We start from the raw sequence: 16,864 nt of genomic DNA on the forward strand, positions 1-16,864 counted from the left end.
TTTTTTTTTTTTTTTTTTTTTTTTTTTTTTTTTTTTTTTTTTTTTTTTTTTTTTGTAAAATACCTCTAAATTTTGCTAATTATTTTTAACATATAGAAATATTTCAAATAAATGGAACCACAAATTTCAGAATCAAATTATTGAAAATTCATGAGACAAACACAGAAAAGAGTCTTTTAACTTTCCGATCCTTTCAGGACTGCAAGAACGGGCTCATCTCCACGGGAATGGACATAGTTTCACTTTCAGGAAGCTCGGCGGCGGCGGAAGCGGAAGCGGCGGTGGTGGTTTCATGGAAGATCAATCCGATTAGAAAATCGAAAATATCTGTAGCCAAAATGGCGGAAGCGACATCCTCTTTGTGAAGCATCCTCTTCTTGCTCTGCATCGCAATCATCCACGATCTCTTCGTCAATTCTTCGACGAACAGTTCACAAGCTTTCGAGAAGACGATCGGCGCCTCGGCGGAGATCATCTTCACATCCTCGCCGGATTTCTTCATGATCTTCTTGATTCTCGCTAACGGCAGCGAGTGCGGCCCTGTTTTCCAGTACGTCACGCCGGAATATGCTCCTGCTTGCCTCATCAGAATATTCCCCTCCGCCTCTGCTTTTGATCGGAAACGTTGATTCTTCAATTCAATTGAACTGAGAAATTGCTTTGAAAGGAGCTCTGGATTTATAGGCGTTGTGGAATTCTGCTGCAGCCGGTCTGCCGGCTCCGATTAAGGTTAGTCAGTCCAATGATTAACACATTTTTTAATGCTTAAACACGTATTAGCCGTCGTTACTTGTTATTGGTTTGAATTTAATTATTTTTTTGTTGCTGCTTAAGACAAATTATACCTTTTGGGTGATATCATACATCTTGATCATTACCTATAATTTTAATTTGATTAATTTAGTCTTAAATATATTATAAATTTTTGACAAATTAAAAAAATTTTAAACTCAAAGCCCTAAAACTAATGCAAATTAGTAGCCAGCCAGCCAACTTAGACTTTTAATCTTTGCAAGTTGCGAATGTGATGTCATCAACTATTTAAATATCGAAGCTATCAAACTCTCAAGCTTACTCGTACATGGAATGCGTTGGAGAAAATCTTTAGACTATTATGAAATTTTATACATGGAATGCGTTGGAGAAAATCTTTAGACTATTATGAAATTTTATGTTGATCGGGTTGGTGACTCAAATAAACTGAATAGGGTTTGTTGGAGGATAAAAGTCAATACTCTCTTCATTGGTATGAGGTTTTTTGGGGAAGGAGCCTCGATTAAGGTGAGGCGTACTTTGTTCGAGGGAAAGGTGTTGGATGATTAGCTAATTTAGGGAATGATCATGAGTTTTTAATTAAAGAATACTCTTTTCATTGGTTTTCAATCTTTTGAGGAATCCCAAAGCAAAACCATGAAAGTCGTGACAATATCATACCATTGTAGAGAATTGAGTTCATCTAACAGGATTCACAACTAAACTCAGCATAACTCTATTGAGTTAGGTAGTTTGAGTAGGATTGGGTTATGAATCCTATTTTCAGGTGGGTCGAGTCAAAAACGTTCCAACCCACGAACCGAAAAATAATCTAACCCAACTCAACCCTTACGGTTTAAGTTAAGTAGTTTGAGTTGTTTAGATTATCAGGTCATACGAACATCTTAGTCGAGCTTTTTCTGGGTACTGGGAGGAGTAAATTTTTGAGTGAAAACAAATACAATATACAATTAATTTATTCAATTTGGTGAACGGAGCTCCTCAACTATACATTATAATATATGAGTATTCAAGTACAAGTGTGTTGTTAGAGAAGAGTTAATTCCTCTTTGCATTCTTGAGGTTGCGCACCGTCATTACTAGCTGCTGCCTTTCACCTTCTACCTCTGCAAACTTAAGACTTATCTCTGAGTATCTCTCTTGCATATCCTTCAGTTCATTTTCCATTGATTGGTTCTTCTCTTTTAATGATGACAATTCTGTCAGCAGTTCATCAAGGTTGCCATTGCTATCACCAACCGTGGGAGAGGTTTTGAACGAGTTCGTGTTGCTGCAGCGAAAGAGAGGCGATTGGATTCTAACAAGTAGAAGCAGATAGGGAACATATGAAAGAACTTGAGCTTTGGATGTTTTAAATTAGTACCTATTGACTGATAATTCATTGCCATTATTGCTTGAGTTGTCTGCTCTCTGTCTCGTCTTCTCGAACGCTCCACCATGCGAAGCGGTGTCGTTTCTACCGTTGGTTACCTGTAAATGAGATGACAGTGGAGCTTGTCTAAATCTAATGCATAATACTTAAAAGACTGGAAACAGCTTAAGCCTACCGCTAGTAGATATTATCTGTTTTGGCTCGTTACGTATCGCCACCAACCTCACAGTTTTAAAACGCGTCTATTAGGGAGAGGTTTCCACACCATTATACTCTTATAAGGGATGCTTCGTTCCCCTCTCCAACTGATGTGAGATCTCACAATCCATCCACCCTTTGGGGGCTCAGCGTCCTCGCTAGCATATCGCTCGATGTCTGGCTCTAATACCGTTTGTAAACAGCCCAAGCCCATCGCTAGTAGATATTATCTACTTTGGCCCGTTACGTATCGTTGTCAGCCTCACAGTTTTAAAACGCGTATACTAGGGAGAGGTTTCCAAACCCTTATAAGGGATGCTTCATTTCCCTCTCCAACTGACGTGGAAACTCACAATGCATTTACAAATCTTGATATGTGGAACGTTTTCTAACCTCTTGAGATGTTTCCAAATGGTTTAGCTCTTCTAGTCTGCTCTCCAACTCTAGGATTCTATTGCAGAAGTCTTGTTCCTTTTGGAGAAATGAATTCTCTGATGTTTCCAAGGCGTTTTCATTTGATTTTATCTGTCTCTGCAAGACAATAAAGTTATTCATTAGACAAGTAACATCATCAGAGAATTCCGATCCGCTCGGAAGCTGACGTTACCTCGAGCGTTTTGATTTTCTCCCTCAAATTAGCAACTTCAGCAGGGCCATGAGAAGCTGAATTTAGTTTTGGTTTTGGAGCAGTTTTGTTTCCACCAATAGTTGCAGCCACACGTCCATTGTTATGCCTGAGCTTTTTCTCAGAACTGTTAGAGGCCTCCTCCTTCTTCAGCTCAGCTTTCAGCTGCAATATCTGCTTTCTAAGTTTCTCTTTCTCTATCTCATCCTCAGCCAAAGAATGCTTTAAGTCATTGCATTCAACTTTGAGCTTCTGAAACTCTGCCTGTAGAAGTTCTAGCAAACTCTCCTTTTCATCTTTCATGTTCCTCAGTTTCTCTAACTCATCCAGGAGTTTGTCGGATTCTTTCTTTGCCGATATAACCTTGCTCTCCAGCTCGTTTCTTTCGGTATTTCTTGTTTGGATTAGCATCTCGGCTTCTCTAGCTAACGTCGTCATTTGAGCTAAATCTACTCTCATAGTCTCTACCTGTCCAGCTTGTTCTTTAAGATTGCTATTCTCTCCTACGAGTCGGTCGATCTCGGATTTGAGCATTTGGATCTCCTGAGAGAACGATTCAGACTTCGTATCCTGGTGTTCGAGTTGTTTGGACTTAGTCTCGAGTTCTGATGTCATTTGTTCTAGCTGAGTTGAGTTGCTCTTGATTTGATGAGAAAGTTCATGCAATTTTTCTCTCACGGATCGTAGCTCTTCATTTGCTTTCTGGAGAGCTTCTTCCAAGTGAGTTCTCTGTGAGCGAAGCTCACTAGCTTCTGCTAGTGCTTTCATAGCCACATTCTCATTTGCCTCAAATGTAGAAGCCATCTGCTTAGACAGCCTTCCAAATTCCTCCTGAAGCTTTTCTGCAGTATGAGCATTTCTCAACCTCATTTTTCTTAAAGCTTCTTCCGCTCGGATAGCTCTTTGCTCTTGCTCGACCTTGGAAACCGTCATTGCCTCCAAGTCGGCTTCGAAATCTAGCCCCTGCTTCTCAAGTTCTTCCTCCAAACTTCTGACATGGGATTGAAGTTCCCTGATTGTAGCAGAAGTATTGGAATATTCAGCCGACTGCTGTTTAAGCTCGTTTTCGAGACCCTCAATCTTCTTTTCAAGCTCATTTATCATAGCAGCAGCGGAAGAGGAGCGCTCATGCTGTATCTTTAATTGCTCCTGAAGTTGACACTGCTCCAGTTTACAGGAAAGATCATGGTTTTCCTGTTTCAATATCTCATAATCAAGCGCAAGCTGCTCCGTTTGTATCGCTAGCTCGTCCTTATCTCTCATATGCAGCTCGATTTCATCGTAGAGTTCCATCACTTTTTGCTCCAGTTCATATACTTTTCTATCATTCTTTTGATCCTTCACAAGATCTTCAAGTGCTTTTAGCTCATCATCCTCTTCTTCAGCCTTCTTGGCCTCTGATATTTCACAGTTCTTCTGCTCCAGCATCTCCTCGAGATCTTGTACCGCTAAAATCAACTCAGTATTCGATTCTTGCGTTTTCTGTAGCTGTAACCGGAGATTGGCATTCAAGTCTTTCTCATAATTCAATTCTTGTCTCATTTCTTCTATCAGAGCCCGCAGATCCCCATGTTCAAACTGCAGTTTGTTTTTAACTTTTGCATCATCCATGTGCTTTTGAAAGCCCTTCAACTTCTCGCATTCTGCTCTCCATTCATCTCTCTCCGCTTTCAAGCTAGAAACCTCACTCATAAGATCATGGCTTCTCTTATTCTCTTTCGCAATCTGTTTACGAAGCGTCTGCAACTCCATATCCGACATGTCTGCTCGTCTGCTCAACACAGAAAGCTCATTCTTAAGTTCCTCATTCTCAATATCAGTTTCCTTTTTGGACCTTCCTCCTACAATGCCATTGACTCCCGAATCATCGGTTTGATCAGATTGAACCGACCACTTCCACGGGAATGCATGATTCTCTTCACGAGCAGGTGATTTGTGAGAATCTGGGGTGCGGCTTAATGGTGAAAGAAAGCCATTAGGTTGCTGATGGGTGTTGTTCCTAATCCCATTTCCTACTGGACTGTCAAGTCCAGAGCTACTCTCATAACTTGAAACTGTACTGTCTGATCCACTTGATGTTCTATGATCACCATTTCTTTCAGCTTCATCATTCAACCCATCCTGCAAAATGAAGAGAGGACAGATTTGATTCAAACATTCCATGAGTGTTCCCTGTTGAGGAGGGTGGGGGAGGCATGGACTAATTTAGGAAATGATCGTAAAGAAATGATTATGGGGTTAAAGTGAACAATATCATATCATTGTGGAGAGTCGTGATTCCAAACATGGTATCAGAGTCATGCCCTTAATTTAATCATGTCAATAGAATCCTCAAATGTCAAATAAAGAAGTTGTGAGTCTCGAAGGTGTAGTCAAAAGTGACTCAAGTGTCGAACAAAGGGTGCACTTTGTTCGATGACTCTAGAGGAGTCGAGCCTCAATTAAGGAGAGGCCGAGGGCTCCATAGGCCTCAGGGGAGACTCTATAGTGTACTTTGTTCGAGGAGAAGATTGTAGAGGATTGTTGGGAGGGAGTCCATGAGAGCTTAAGCTCAAAGTGGACAATATCATACTATTGTGGAGGGTCGTGATTCCTAACATTCCCTTCTAAATGTGCAACAGAAGTCAGAATAGATTATTTCATCCATTCGGGTCAAAGTTAAGCTGGAAAAGAAAAGTGAAAATACATTTTTTGCGTATTGAGGAAGCAATCCCACTTCAGTTTGACTGTTCTTGTTCATATCCTCATTGTTCAAGTAGCTGCTTAAGCTCTCATCTTGAGATCTAGTTTTCGAGTCCTCAAACTCTTCCAAATCTCTGAAAATGTTCCCCAAACAAACCAGATCAATCCCCATGTTCTAAAAGAAAACAGTCAAAGAAACATATGAACTCTAATTCACCATCTTATATATATATATACCTCTGAGCAGCATCTTCCTGAATCCTCTGTATCCAAATCTGTACAGAACAAGAAACTTGAACACTAACATCTTTGAACAAAAAAGTACCGACACAGAGATAGAGATAGAGAAACTAACATGCAAAACTGCAGAATTTGAATTGTGGAGGGGAAGAGAAGCAGAGAAAGGCTTGGTGGTTTCAGCATATTTAGCAAAATCAATAGAAACTTCACCAAGTAAACCAGCTTTGGTCAATCCCTGAACAAAACCCACAAATTAAACCTCTCATACTAACGTGGCATTTCGTCAAACACCTTCAACGCAAAAAGAATCCGACCAAGTTTCATAGCATACCGTAGAGACTCGAAAATGGTAGATTTTCTCAGTGAACTTTCCAGTTCTCTGGTCTGTATCAAACTTAACTGTTACATAAGCAGGATTCTCCCACCGACACTTTCCTCCTCGCACTGTCGCCTTTTCCAGTTTCAGCGTCGGCTTCCCCACATCACCAGGAACCACAGATATCGTCAATGAATCACCGCCAAATTCAGATATCTGAAACCAAAAACAGTTTATTATTCAAACACCATTTCGATTTCCCAGGAAATCCTAACACAATCAGAAACTCAGAGCCTGAAAAAAAAAACCCCCAATTCCGAAACAACCTGAGTCGCACAGAATTGCAATTTAAACTCAGCCTTGATCCTGTTCTTCTCACTCCTCCACCTCGCCGACTTGAACATCTTCTCCAATCCTCAAACGTCACCGGAAAAAGCTTCACTCGCCGGAGCTCCAGCCATTCCCCGGAAACAGCAACAATCAAGCCACACCCAAATGGGTTCAGTTCAATTCAATTCAATTCAATTCAATCGAACCAGTTGGAATTTGGGTTGAAGGATCATTGCCACAACAAATGAAGAACAAACAGAAGCTCCAATGACGAGGAATAAGAAGAAGAAGAGGCATTAGGACATGGAAGACGGGGAGATTTGCAGAGGAAACAGAGAAGAGAATGCATTGAAAAGAAACAGAGGAGCAGATCTAAAGGACTTGATTTTGCAGAGTGCTTTTGAAAAGAGTGGTTAGTGAACACATGGAAAAAGGAAATAAAGAAAGGAATTAAAGGCATTTAAAGAATCAAACTTATGATTAATTAAGATTAATTAATTTTGTTTAAAATAGTAATTAGGTGAATTCTTTATGTGATTAAATTATTGCGGGGTAGTTTGCCTTAGGTAGAGAGAACAGTAAAAGTGTCTCTTTGCAATTATACCCCTCATCTTTTTCATATTTTCATTTCGGCCCCATATTCTATTTCCCTTTTTCTTTTTCTTTTTTTTCTTTTCAGCTTTTAGTCGTTAGTATGGAATTCTATATGTCAACTCTTGAAATTAAATAGAAAATGCAAATGTTTATTATATTGATTTAATTGGTAGAAAATTGGGTTAGCCGGAACGAAACATTTTCTTAAATAATGAACTCGACCCGATCATAAAATATTTGAGTTGACTTGAATTAGGTCGTTCGAGATATTTATTTAAAATTTAATTTTTAATAAGGAAAAAAAATTCTACTAATTTATTTTCAAACATTAAATTATTCATACCATTTTTATTTGTTTGAACTCACTCAATCCAATAAGTTATAACCCAACTCAAACGGTAGACGTTGGAATGAGTTGATCAGATTTTTCACGTTACCAAGTTTTTTAAACACCCGTTTAGCAATATATTCGATAGTTATATTAAACTATTCATACAGTATAATTTCAGACCGTATATAAATTCGAGAAAGTCTTCTAGAATAAATTCGTATCTTTTTTCTATTTCAACACGCCAGCCTATAGCAACTTTATCAACTTTGATAAAATTGGGATATGAATAATTTGAGTTAACATGAGTATAGTTCAATTGATCAATTATATATGGATGATGAGAAGTGACGGGATGAATTAAAAAAATAAAATAAAATAATTTAATTTAAAATGATTAATAAGGACATATATGTCATTTTGGTAAGTTAAGAGATGGCAACGAGGGTATTATGGTCATTATGTAATTTTCACAAGAATCCAAAGAGATAGCCAACGAACCCCTCAACGGTCGGTGCAAATCTAACATTATAATAAGCAAAACGCAATTGCCCATATAATAAACTTAGTCTAAAGATTTGAATTGATTTTTTTTTTTTTTTTTAATTTGTTTTTATTGTCCAAAAAAATAAAAGTAAATTTATATCATTTTAATTATAAAAAAATTAATCACATATAAATAATTTTTCACAATCACGATGATTTCGAGTTAGAAATGGTTTTGACAGTAACAAAAAGACGATAATTCCAAACGTATCCTAAACAATGGGTTTAATATACGAACAAACGCTAAAGAAGCAACGATGTTAGTTAAACGTAATTAAGGAAATTTTCGGAAATGGGAAATGGAGGTATTTGGTAGAAGGTAGCTTGCAAAGACATTTAGAGAGTGGCATATTGTGTACCATAACAAACATCACCATACAAACATAGTGCCAAAAGGGTTGCTTTCAAGAACAAGAACACCCTCAAAATGGAGGGTTTTGCTTTGCTTTAAAGTGTCCCCAAAACCCTAACCATCTTTTTCTTTTATTTCTTCGACCTAACTCCTTTCATATACGATTGTTCTTCAGTGCAACAGATCGGAGATATGAGGATTTGAATCTCGAAACTCAAAAGAAGAAATATATGTCAATTACTGTTCAGTTAGACTATAATTTACGTAAAATTTATGAACTGCATCGTTATTTTCTGGGACGTTCCCAATTATTAGTTTTAAATTACAAAAAGATGTGCTAAGCAATAAATTTCTGGGAAAGGAAATTAAAAGGAATGCAGTAGTCATTTAAAAGCAATAAATGAATGAATAAGAGAAATTGTTTCATTTATAAATGGTTACTATGAAGAATAAATGAAAATGGATGGTTTCATGCACAACCCATCAATGAGCAAGTACGAGCCATAAGGGAGATTGATACCAATTTTCAATTGCTACATGGCCCCTTCAACAATTTACTACTCAATCTATGTGTCCCTCGACCTCTTTGAAAAAGTTAGCTGTACTTCTTTATCTTTTGAGTTGTTCTACTAGATCGGCCGTTCAAGAGCTTTGGTCTCTATCCAGACCCGATGGAAAAAAATGGGATCACTGTTTATGGACTCGTTGAGAATGATTCTGATCTAGTTTATGGCCTATTAGAAGTAGAAGGCACTCTTTTGGGATTGGGATCTTCACGGATAGAAAAAGATTGCAGTCAATTTGATAATGATCGAGTGACATTACTTCTTCGACCTGAACCCAGAAATCCCTTAGATATGATACAAAAGGGATCTTGTTCTATCGTTGATGAGAGATTTCTCTATGAACAATACATCAGATGATGCTTAAATTTACCCATAAAACCTATTTTGCAACTTCTAAGTTCAATCGGGTTTGAATCTCATTTTAGTTACTTTGATTTTGACAAATTAATGTAGTTCTGATTATGTGCACCAACATCTTAACCTAACCACGATTCAGAGATTAGATGGAAAAATAATATAGAAAGACCAACGTGATTATATTTAAATGTTTAGGAACTAACATTAAAGAAACTTGAAAGTTCAACGATTTAAACTCGTTCGAAAAGGTCGGATTCTAGGCTTATCATGAAGCTAATATAAGAAACTCAAAGAATGATGATGATGATGATCTCTTTATCTGAAAGATGAAGATTATTACACCCTTTTTTGGGTACACCAAAACCCACTAAAACGATATAACCTGAAATATGACACAAAAGGGAAGTAGATAGCAGATAGCAGCAGCAGCTGGCAAACCCCTAAAGAAAAGATATATCACCAAATTATGTTTGCCCTTTCCCTTTCCTTTTGGTACATCAAACTCCAATTATTCTTTGGACTTCCATTTGTCCATTAGAGGTGAGCTTGAAGCATTAGAATTAAGTTAGGACTCTGTGTTTTCAACTGCGTCTTGTCCCATTCAGGCGGTTACCTATGGAGTTTTCTTTACATTTTCCTCTCTCTCTCTCTCCTCTGTGTGGTCTCTTCTTCACGTCAAAGGTTGGATACACCATGAGAGAAGATCTTATTAATGCAGACATTTCAACGCATATAATCTTGTTTTTCCTCTTTGACCAAACAAGAAACTTCCTTTTTTTTTTTAAGAAGATAAGAAACATTAATATTAAAGATGCGGTTGCTAAGTTAAAGGTTAGAGGATATATCGTTAGTTCATTGGAAAGACAACATCTCCACTGATTAGGAAGTCTTTCGGTAGTCTCTTATGTTAAGTCAGGATCTAAACTTAATCATGCGTATAGTATAACGAAAACGGGGATGTCATTGTTTGGATGAAGTCCTTGAACATCGAACAAATGGGGTGAGAGCCTATGCATCTCAACGAGTTACATACTTTGATGGAAAGGTTGTCGAGAAAAGACTCGCTAGCGTTTTAAGATCTAGTTATCCTACCATGGATAGTGAATAGATAGGGTGTGTGAAAGCAAATCCATGCTGTGTTAGATCAAAATAACCTAAGATTCCTTAAGATCAGCAACTCTTTATTGGTCTGGATTCCATGACATGTGATAAAAAATTATTGTTTTTCCTTTGTTCTTTTACTAACACCAAGCTATTTTATGAACTTCAACCAGAACACTTGAAATCTCTTAGGACCTTTACAGATTCATTTGGACACTTGGAAGCCCAAAACTTACATCTACCCTTATCTAATTAATATGGCTAGTTATTGCTATAATTAAAGTCCCGTGACGATATCCACTTTATACATTTTTCTTTGCTTTACTTTATCGTGACCTTCATAACTGATAAAATGAAAAAGTGACATAAATCGCCTGTCTTACTGGTTAGCTTGTGGATCTAAAAAGATGATATGGACAACATATCTTTCTTTTTCATAGTCTTTTATACTTTGGCTAACTATTTTATCTGTGTTCTCGATTTATCTTCCTTCAAATTTATAACCTATTCAGTGTTAGAAATCATGACTCTCTAGAATGATATGATATTGTCCCCTCTAAGCATAAGCTCTCGTGGCTTTGCTTTGGGCTTTCCTAAAAGGGCTCATACCAATAAAGATGTATTCCTTACTTATAAACTTACGATCATTCGTGTGACTACCTCCCAACAATCTTTGACACTCAGAACTGTGTGGCGAGGAACTAGAGAAAGCTGGAAAAGGGGCCAACAGAAGATGATGAAGGGAAGGGACAGTGGAAGGTGGGCAGTGTGTGTGGAAATGGTCGGCCCTCATCTCATAATAAGTGTATAAGAAGAAAGACTGAAAGACAGAGAGTGATCAGGGAAAGGGTCCCAAAGAGACTTACTTGTGAGCTCCCTCAGACACTCCCATCTGGATTTGTTTTAGGCCCTTTTTGCTTCCATCCAAAGAGAGAAAGATGTTGACAGAGATTTTATCCTAAATGCCAGCCAAGAAAATAACAACACATTATACTGACCAAACAGAAAACAATTGAGAGAGAGAAGATAAAAATATCTACTGAAAACAACAGCAATGAAATAAAGAATTCATGTGCTTTGACAGCCAAAAAGTGTACAACTCTCACGTGGAAATCAATGAAATCTTAGACTTCACCCCTTCCACTTTTTTACCTGTTCTAGGATGTAAAGAGAAGGGATTTCAGAGAAACTCAGAACTTACAGAATCCATCTGCAGAAACATTTGGGTATTGGAAACATAGAAACTCAATGAAGCAGAAACTTTTTTGGCGTGCGCCATGTGTAGAAGAACAATCAGTGGGAAGATGGAATTCATTTGCTGCTTTTTCGATAAAGATGAAGGGGAAACATCCGACAAGAGCCATATGGGCATAGGGTAGTTAATTAATGGAAAAAGTAAAGTTTTTCTCAGTGTTCGTGTGGGTGGGGGAGTTTCTTGACCAATTGATACAGCAAGTTCTTCTCATTAAGCTATTCATATCCTAACTTCAATTTAGAATCATAATAACATGATTGTTCCTAAAAAATTTCATCAGGAGTTTAAATAATGTAAAGATTTAGGATGAGGATGTCTTGTTTCTTATTTGTTGGGCTATGAGCAGTATTTAATCTCCAGGGAAATCTTAACATAACGTCGAAGGAAATTAAACTGCTAAATCCAAAAGCATGTGATTTCCTTTCATGTATACATAACATATAAGGTTGAACTTAATAACAAGAGAACTCATGGAACCCATTAAAGATTTAGCAGCAGCCTCCGAGTGTTGAAGGAGACAGCCTGTTTCGGCTAAGTTAGTCATTTAACTAGTCGAACAATAACTAAGATCATACGTTCCCAAGCGGTTTTTTTGTGTTTGCACAAAATAAAATTGAGTAGAAAGCCTCAGCTCTCACCTTGAGGGGAAACAATAAGCATAAACGCAAACATCGAATTGCATAAGATTCGATATACAGATTTCTCTCATTGTAGATTCAATATCTCAAGTACCTATAATATGAGTTGTACAAAATAGAAAAATAACATCCAGAACACATATAAAATGGCCTCACCATCCAAGTGAGTGGGTGTCGAGAACGTCGCAATAACCTGTACCTCCTGATTCTGTCTTCATGTCAGATTAATGGTAGCCAAGCCTGAACAATGAGATGGAGTTCAAGTCATTTAAATGCTGACTTTAGAAGAGTGAACAAAATGATATATAGTTATTTAAGTCGTCGACAAAATGAGTCGCACTTTTAAATTCTACTGTTTTTCCTGTTTACAATACAAGGCCAAACAATACATGAAAGAGTCATTCTCCTGATATATCTCTTTGGTAAGGATTCAACATCAGTAAAAGCTCATCTTCAGATTTGATTGTCCATATGCACACCATAGAAGAGGTTTTTCCATCGTTTGTTATTTTCACCGAAGTTGTCGTATTGGTTAGTGACAAATCCAAGTTCGTAACCTATCTCGGGTTTACATAAAAATAGAACGACTTTAGAATATCATAAAGTCAACCAAATATGACTCCATCATCAGAATATCCTAATCCCATAGAATAATTTTAGGACATATTCAATGGGAGGAAGCAGAATTGTAATACCATTCAAGCAGACAGAGAGTTTCAGAAATCCACATACCTCTATCAGATTGAAATGCATAAAAATTAACAAATGGCGAGATGACGAAAGATAAAACAGAGAGGAATAGGACATCGGATCTGAAACGTCAAAAATACAAAACAATATACTTGTCCTTACGCTTGTTAAGAGTAAAACCAAGTCTGGTACCAAAACCTGCCACAAAAAGTTCACTCAAATCATATTGGGCCTACCATCTTCTACGGGTCACTCGAGATGGATGATGTATAGGGAACAAACCAAGAATACTCCTTGCTACATGATCTCAGTCCCTACTGGGTCAACAGAGAAATGAAGAGACACTGTTTTCTGGATGATTGGTTGAAACTTAGACCTCCACATCTACATTTGAAATGAAAACCGATTAGGACATCCACAATAAATACAGTAGCTGTGTTGTCATATTCAAGAAATTTCTCAGATTATTCTGAGAAAAGACATAGCAAGTACATACGCATAATTTGAGGTTAAAACGTTTTCAAATTTTAGTGTTAAAATGTTATCATGGCACAGAACTGAAGTTTTTCATTTTTTTTTACTGATAGTATGTAGAATATGGAGGCAGGAGAAGATATAGGTGTATTGGAGTTCAACAGTGAAGGGAGATATATTAAAGGCATAAGCAGATGGTGTTTTCACTGACAAATCGAGTTAAACAGATAAAACAGATCAGCAAATATGATGACTTAATTGATGGGGTTTCTTACATCTTTGTAATCTGAGCTGCCTGTAAACATCTCGAAGGCTTCGACTGCAAAACATGTTATATTGAGGCAAGACCATTAAAAGACCCGTTATTGAATATAAAAGAACACAACGTCATACAAGTGCTTACTTGACCGAAATCGTATAACAACTCCATGTGTGAACTCCTTACAACTGGGATTAAAATTTAAACCTGATATGAATTCAAAACATAAAAATCCCACTACCTGATATCTGAAAAGAATAACTTATTAGTACAGATTAGCTAAAGACGATCTCATCACATATATTGTGATGCATGTCAATAGTAATTTATATCAAATTCAAAATCGACAGCTATAATAATACATGTTGATGTTCTCTCCAAGTTTCGGAACGAATGATTCGATATAAAAGTATACCTTGTGTAAACTGGACAATTAAAGAAGGGTTATCAATTGCCAGTTGCTCGAGAGAATTTAATGCGTCTTCTAAAGGTTTTCCAAATGAATCTTGAAGAAATTTAATGAGAAGCACAAACTCCACACCATAATTGAACTCCTGACATCAAAACTCTGTGTTACTATATTTTTTTATTAAGTCCATATTTTCAGAGATCATTAGAAGGCATACAACTGATATGAAAAACAGATCTACTTTTCAATACAAATAGCTTGACATAGTCAACATCTCAAAACAACAACTATACAAGACCTCAAATGACATTAAACACAAGAAATCAGGTTTTCAATGCAACAGATAACGGTTTGATGAAACTTAGATAATTTTGATTTAGAGGATTTTATCATTCCAAAAAATTTCTGGCTTCGGGCATTACCCACACGAGCAGTTCCTTCAAACAACGACTCCTAAAATCCACTATTTTCAAAGTAACTTCCTTGAATTTCAAATTTAGTATATGATATATGACAAAGAACATAATAATAAGAGAAGAAAAATCAACAAACCAACTTCAATATGTTTTTCCTTAAAGAAGTCAAGTCAGCAACCCACTTGAGCTCAGTATTTAAAGATTGAGGCTCTCCCCACTCCAAAGATTATGATACTCCCATTCCCCCAAGTCAAAAACAAATTCTCACTCGAAAATCCGCAATTTCAAGCCCTGAGAAATCCAGATATTCAAGAAATAAAAGCTAAAAGGAAATGCATAACATCACACCAACGCAAGCAACATTCATCAAAGAACAAAATAATGACATACATGACAATGGAACATAGAGATCTGCATTTTACACAAATCCTAGGAACAAAGTTAGATAGTGTCCATACCTCTCCTTTCCGAAAAATGGGAAGCATGTCATCTTCCACCTCTGATTCATAATCTACATGAATCAATCCCTGTTATAGACATTGAAACAAATTCATAAGTTGGCCAGATACAGCAAGACAATCTTCCGGGAAAGCAAGACAAAAAGGAAGTTAGATTGAGAGTATTGGTGGTTACATGTTGAGGCATACATGACAATAAGGCATCACATGCTCATTTAGTACTCGCGAGTAGAAAGGGTTCACATAGAATTTTTCAAGGTCTTCCTTTCGTTGGAAACGCATATACACACCATGGGTATAGCTTTCACTATTTTGGCCACAGGCACGTCCTGCACAGGTACAAGAAAAGTAAGCTTCACACAAGATTCTGAACTTCCATAATTTTAGAAAGCAGAAGGCTAGAAATTCACCTAATGAAACGGCAACAATGCCCCGCATTTGATACTGGGTGGTATAGAGATAATCAAGCAGATCGTTCTCTTCTTCTTCTGAAATATTTTCCCTCGCTTTGAGCAGAGAAATGTGTTCGAAAACCTTTCTATGTACAACAGGAAAAAAAAAACTTGTAAATTAAACTATTGGGCAATGCCTCTGAAAGAATAGATCGTGCATAGATTGGAATTCGGTATCAAGTTGTGGTCAAGAGAAATTTCGAAGAGTTGAACCTTTTCTTCCCCGAATTGGTGGTTGGACTGTGCTCCCCCGAAGCCGAAATCCTAGACAATGGTTCATTTCGTCGCCCCATCGGCGCTTTGAGTCCACGTGAATGAGAAACTGTTCGATCAATGCAAAAAAATAAGTAGAAGACTAAGTAAATTCCCAGATGAAGCATTCCCACAACAAATGAAATCAAGCATCTTACCATGGACGGAGAAATGGCGGGAAGTTGAAGGGCTTCTGGGAAGGAAGAAGACATGTGGGTTTGGGGAGTGAGCTTGAATGAGCATTGCGATGGTTAAAGTGTGGAGGTCTCTCTATCTGAAATTGCTTGGGTTAGTCGAGGTTTGAGCCTCAAGATCCGCCATGGACATTGATGAGAAGCTATGGGACACAAAAATGGGTGGACTACGAAAACCGATCATCATAACAACAAATTGGCGCCTTAAGTTTTTGACACTGACCTAACGCCAAGCTCATCAAATCAGGACCCCTTGATTTTGCTACCCGAGAGTTCGTGAAATTTGACTTTTTTGTCCCAAAAATTTGGAGGTTATATGATTTTTTTTTTTTTGGGTCATATATTACTATTAGTAGATCCGAGAGCCCTAATTGATGAATAATAAGATTCTTGATTAGAAGAAAAGGTTTCGAGGATGCCTACTGCCTGCTTGACTAACTTGAAATTGGATTAGGGATGGATTCTTGATTACAAGAAAAGGTTCCGAGGATGCCTACTCGACTAACTTGAAATTGGGTTAGGGATGGTTCCGAGGATGCCTGCTCGACTAACTTGAAATTGGGTTAGGGATGGTTCCGAGGATGCCTGCTCGACTAACTTGAAATTGGGTTAGGGATGGTTCCGAGGATGCCTGCTCGACTAACTTGAAATTGGGTTAAGGATGGTTCCGAGGATGCCAACTCAACTAACTTGAAATTGGGTTAGGGATGGATGCCACAAGTCTAAATCTAGTCAAATTCCTATCGACCATACTTTTTGGTCGCTTCGATTATCAAATAACAAAAAACATACAAGCTCGATCATTTATTTCAATAATTTACTATATCATTCCTCTGTCATATCAAAATTTGTAATATGAAATCAATCCTATAATATAATCCTTTGCACACGAAGAAATCTTGTTGGTTGTTGAACTTGAACGCACCGAACACGAATGGATCAGCAATACAAGGTTCAAGCAAACAGGGCTATGGCAAATGAATGTA

General features: G+C 37.4%; 3 protein-coding genes across 7 annotated transcripts in view; all 3 read right to left on the reverse strand.

Moving 5' to 3' along the window:
- Positions 1 to 6,988, reverse strand: part of LOC111437653 (myosin heavy chain, striated muscle-like) — a 24,634-nt gene extending 17,646 nt beyond the window's left edge. Inside the window, exons 1-9 of one of the 2 annotated variants that reach the window (XM_023075722.1) lie at positions 6,534 to 6,986; positions 6,223 to 6,423; positions 6,007 to 6,126; positions 5,889 to 5,926; positions 5,656 to 5,785; positions 2,952 to 5,090; positions 2,738 to 2,875; positions 2,138 to 2,244; positions 1,712 to 2,044 (exon numbers count right to left, since the gene is read on the reverse strand). In XM_023075722.1, the coding sequence (XP_022931490.1) occupies positions 1,813 to 2,044; positions 2,138 to 2,244; positions 2,738 to 2,875; positions 2,952 to 5,090; positions 5,656 to 5,785; positions 5,889 to 5,926; positions 6,007 to 6,126; positions 6,223 to 6,423; positions 6,534 to 6,611 (3,183 nt within the window). In that variant the 5' untranslated portion in view covers positions 6,612 to 6,986 and the 3' untranslated portion in view covers positions 1,712 to 1,812. Of the gene's footprint in view, positions 1 to 1,711; positions 2,045 to 2,137; positions 2,245 to 2,697; positions 2,876 to 2,951; positions 5,091 to 5,655; positions 5,786 to 5,888; positions 5,927 to 6,006; positions 6,127 to 6,222; positions 6,424 to 6,533 lie in introns of those variants that run through there. The other variant, XM_023075723.1, reaches the window with a different exon arrangement.
- On the reverse strand, positions 103 to 729 carry LOC111437669 (nuclear transcription factor Y subunit C-4-like). The gene has a single exon (XM_023075747.1). It carries the CDS (start codon positions 584 to 586, stop codon positions 194 to 196), a length of 393 nt encoding a protein of 130 aa, XP_022931515.1. The 5' UTR covers positions 587 to 729; the 3' UTR covers positions 103 to 193.
- A 5,301-nt stretch (positions 6,989 to 12,289) lies between the features above and the next one.
- On the reverse strand, positions 12,290 to 16,114 carry LOC111437663 (stress-response A/B barrel domain-containing protein UP3). Of its 4 annotated transcripts, XR_002709462.1 has the most exons (11): positions 15,843 to 16,114; positions 15,646 to 15,754; positions 15,391 to 15,518; positions 15,170 to 15,309; positions 14,981 to 15,049; positions 14,113 to 14,251; positions 13,842 to 13,904; positions 13,714 to 13,757; positions 13,247 to 13,348; positions 13,127 to 13,162; positions 12,290 to 12,514 (listed from the first exon to the last, which is right to left on the reverse strand). XR_002709462.1 is itself a non-coding variant. In XM_023075742.1 (10 exons), the coding sequence occupies exons 1-9, from the start codon at positions 15,925 to 15,927 to the stop codon at positions 13,262 to 13,264; spliced, it is 864 nt and encodes a 287-aa protein (XP_022931510.1). In that variant the 5' UTR covers positions 15,928 to 16,113; the 3' UTR covers positions 12,290 to 13,162; positions 13,247 to 13,261. The 4 variants fall into 4 exon arrangements, 2 of the variants coding, with proteins under 2 accessions (XP_022931510.1, XP_022931509.1); XR_002709461.1 differs by having other exon boundaries at positions 13,127 to 13,348; positions 15,843 to 16,113; XM_023075742.1 differs by having other exon boundaries at positions 12,290 to 13,162; positions 15,843 to 16,113.
- Positions 16,115 to 16,864: the final 750 nt, after the last annotated feature.

This window comes from Cucurbita moschata, unplaced genomic scaffold (assembly GCF_002738365.1).
Source record: "Cucurbita moschata cultivar Rifu unplaced genomic scaffold, Cmos_1.0 Cmo_Scf00064, whole genome shotgun sequence".
NCBI lineage: Eukaryota > Viridiplantae > Streptophyta > Magnoliopsida > Cucurbitales > Cucurbitaceae > Cucurbita > Cucurbita moschata.

Excerpts from the sequence above, each read along its gene's own strand:
- LOC111437669 (XM_023075747.1), bottom strand. The coding sequence starts at position 586 with ATGAGGCAAGCAGGAGCATATTCCGGCGTGACGTACTGGAAAACAGGG.
- LOC111437663 (XM_023075742.1), bottom strand. The coding sequence starts at position 15,927 with ATGCTCATTCAAGCTCACTCCCCAAACCCACATGTCTTCTTCCTTCCC. Across the intron at positions 13,758-13,841 it reads TGTTATACGATTTCGGTCAA|TCGAAGCCTTCGAGATGTTT; the intron begins GTAAGCACTTGT and ends CATGTTTTGCAG. Across the intron at positions 13,349-13,713 it reads GCAGCTCAGATTACAAAGAT|ATGTGGAGGTCTAAGTTTCA; the intron begins GTAAGAAACCCC and ends TTTCAAATGTAG.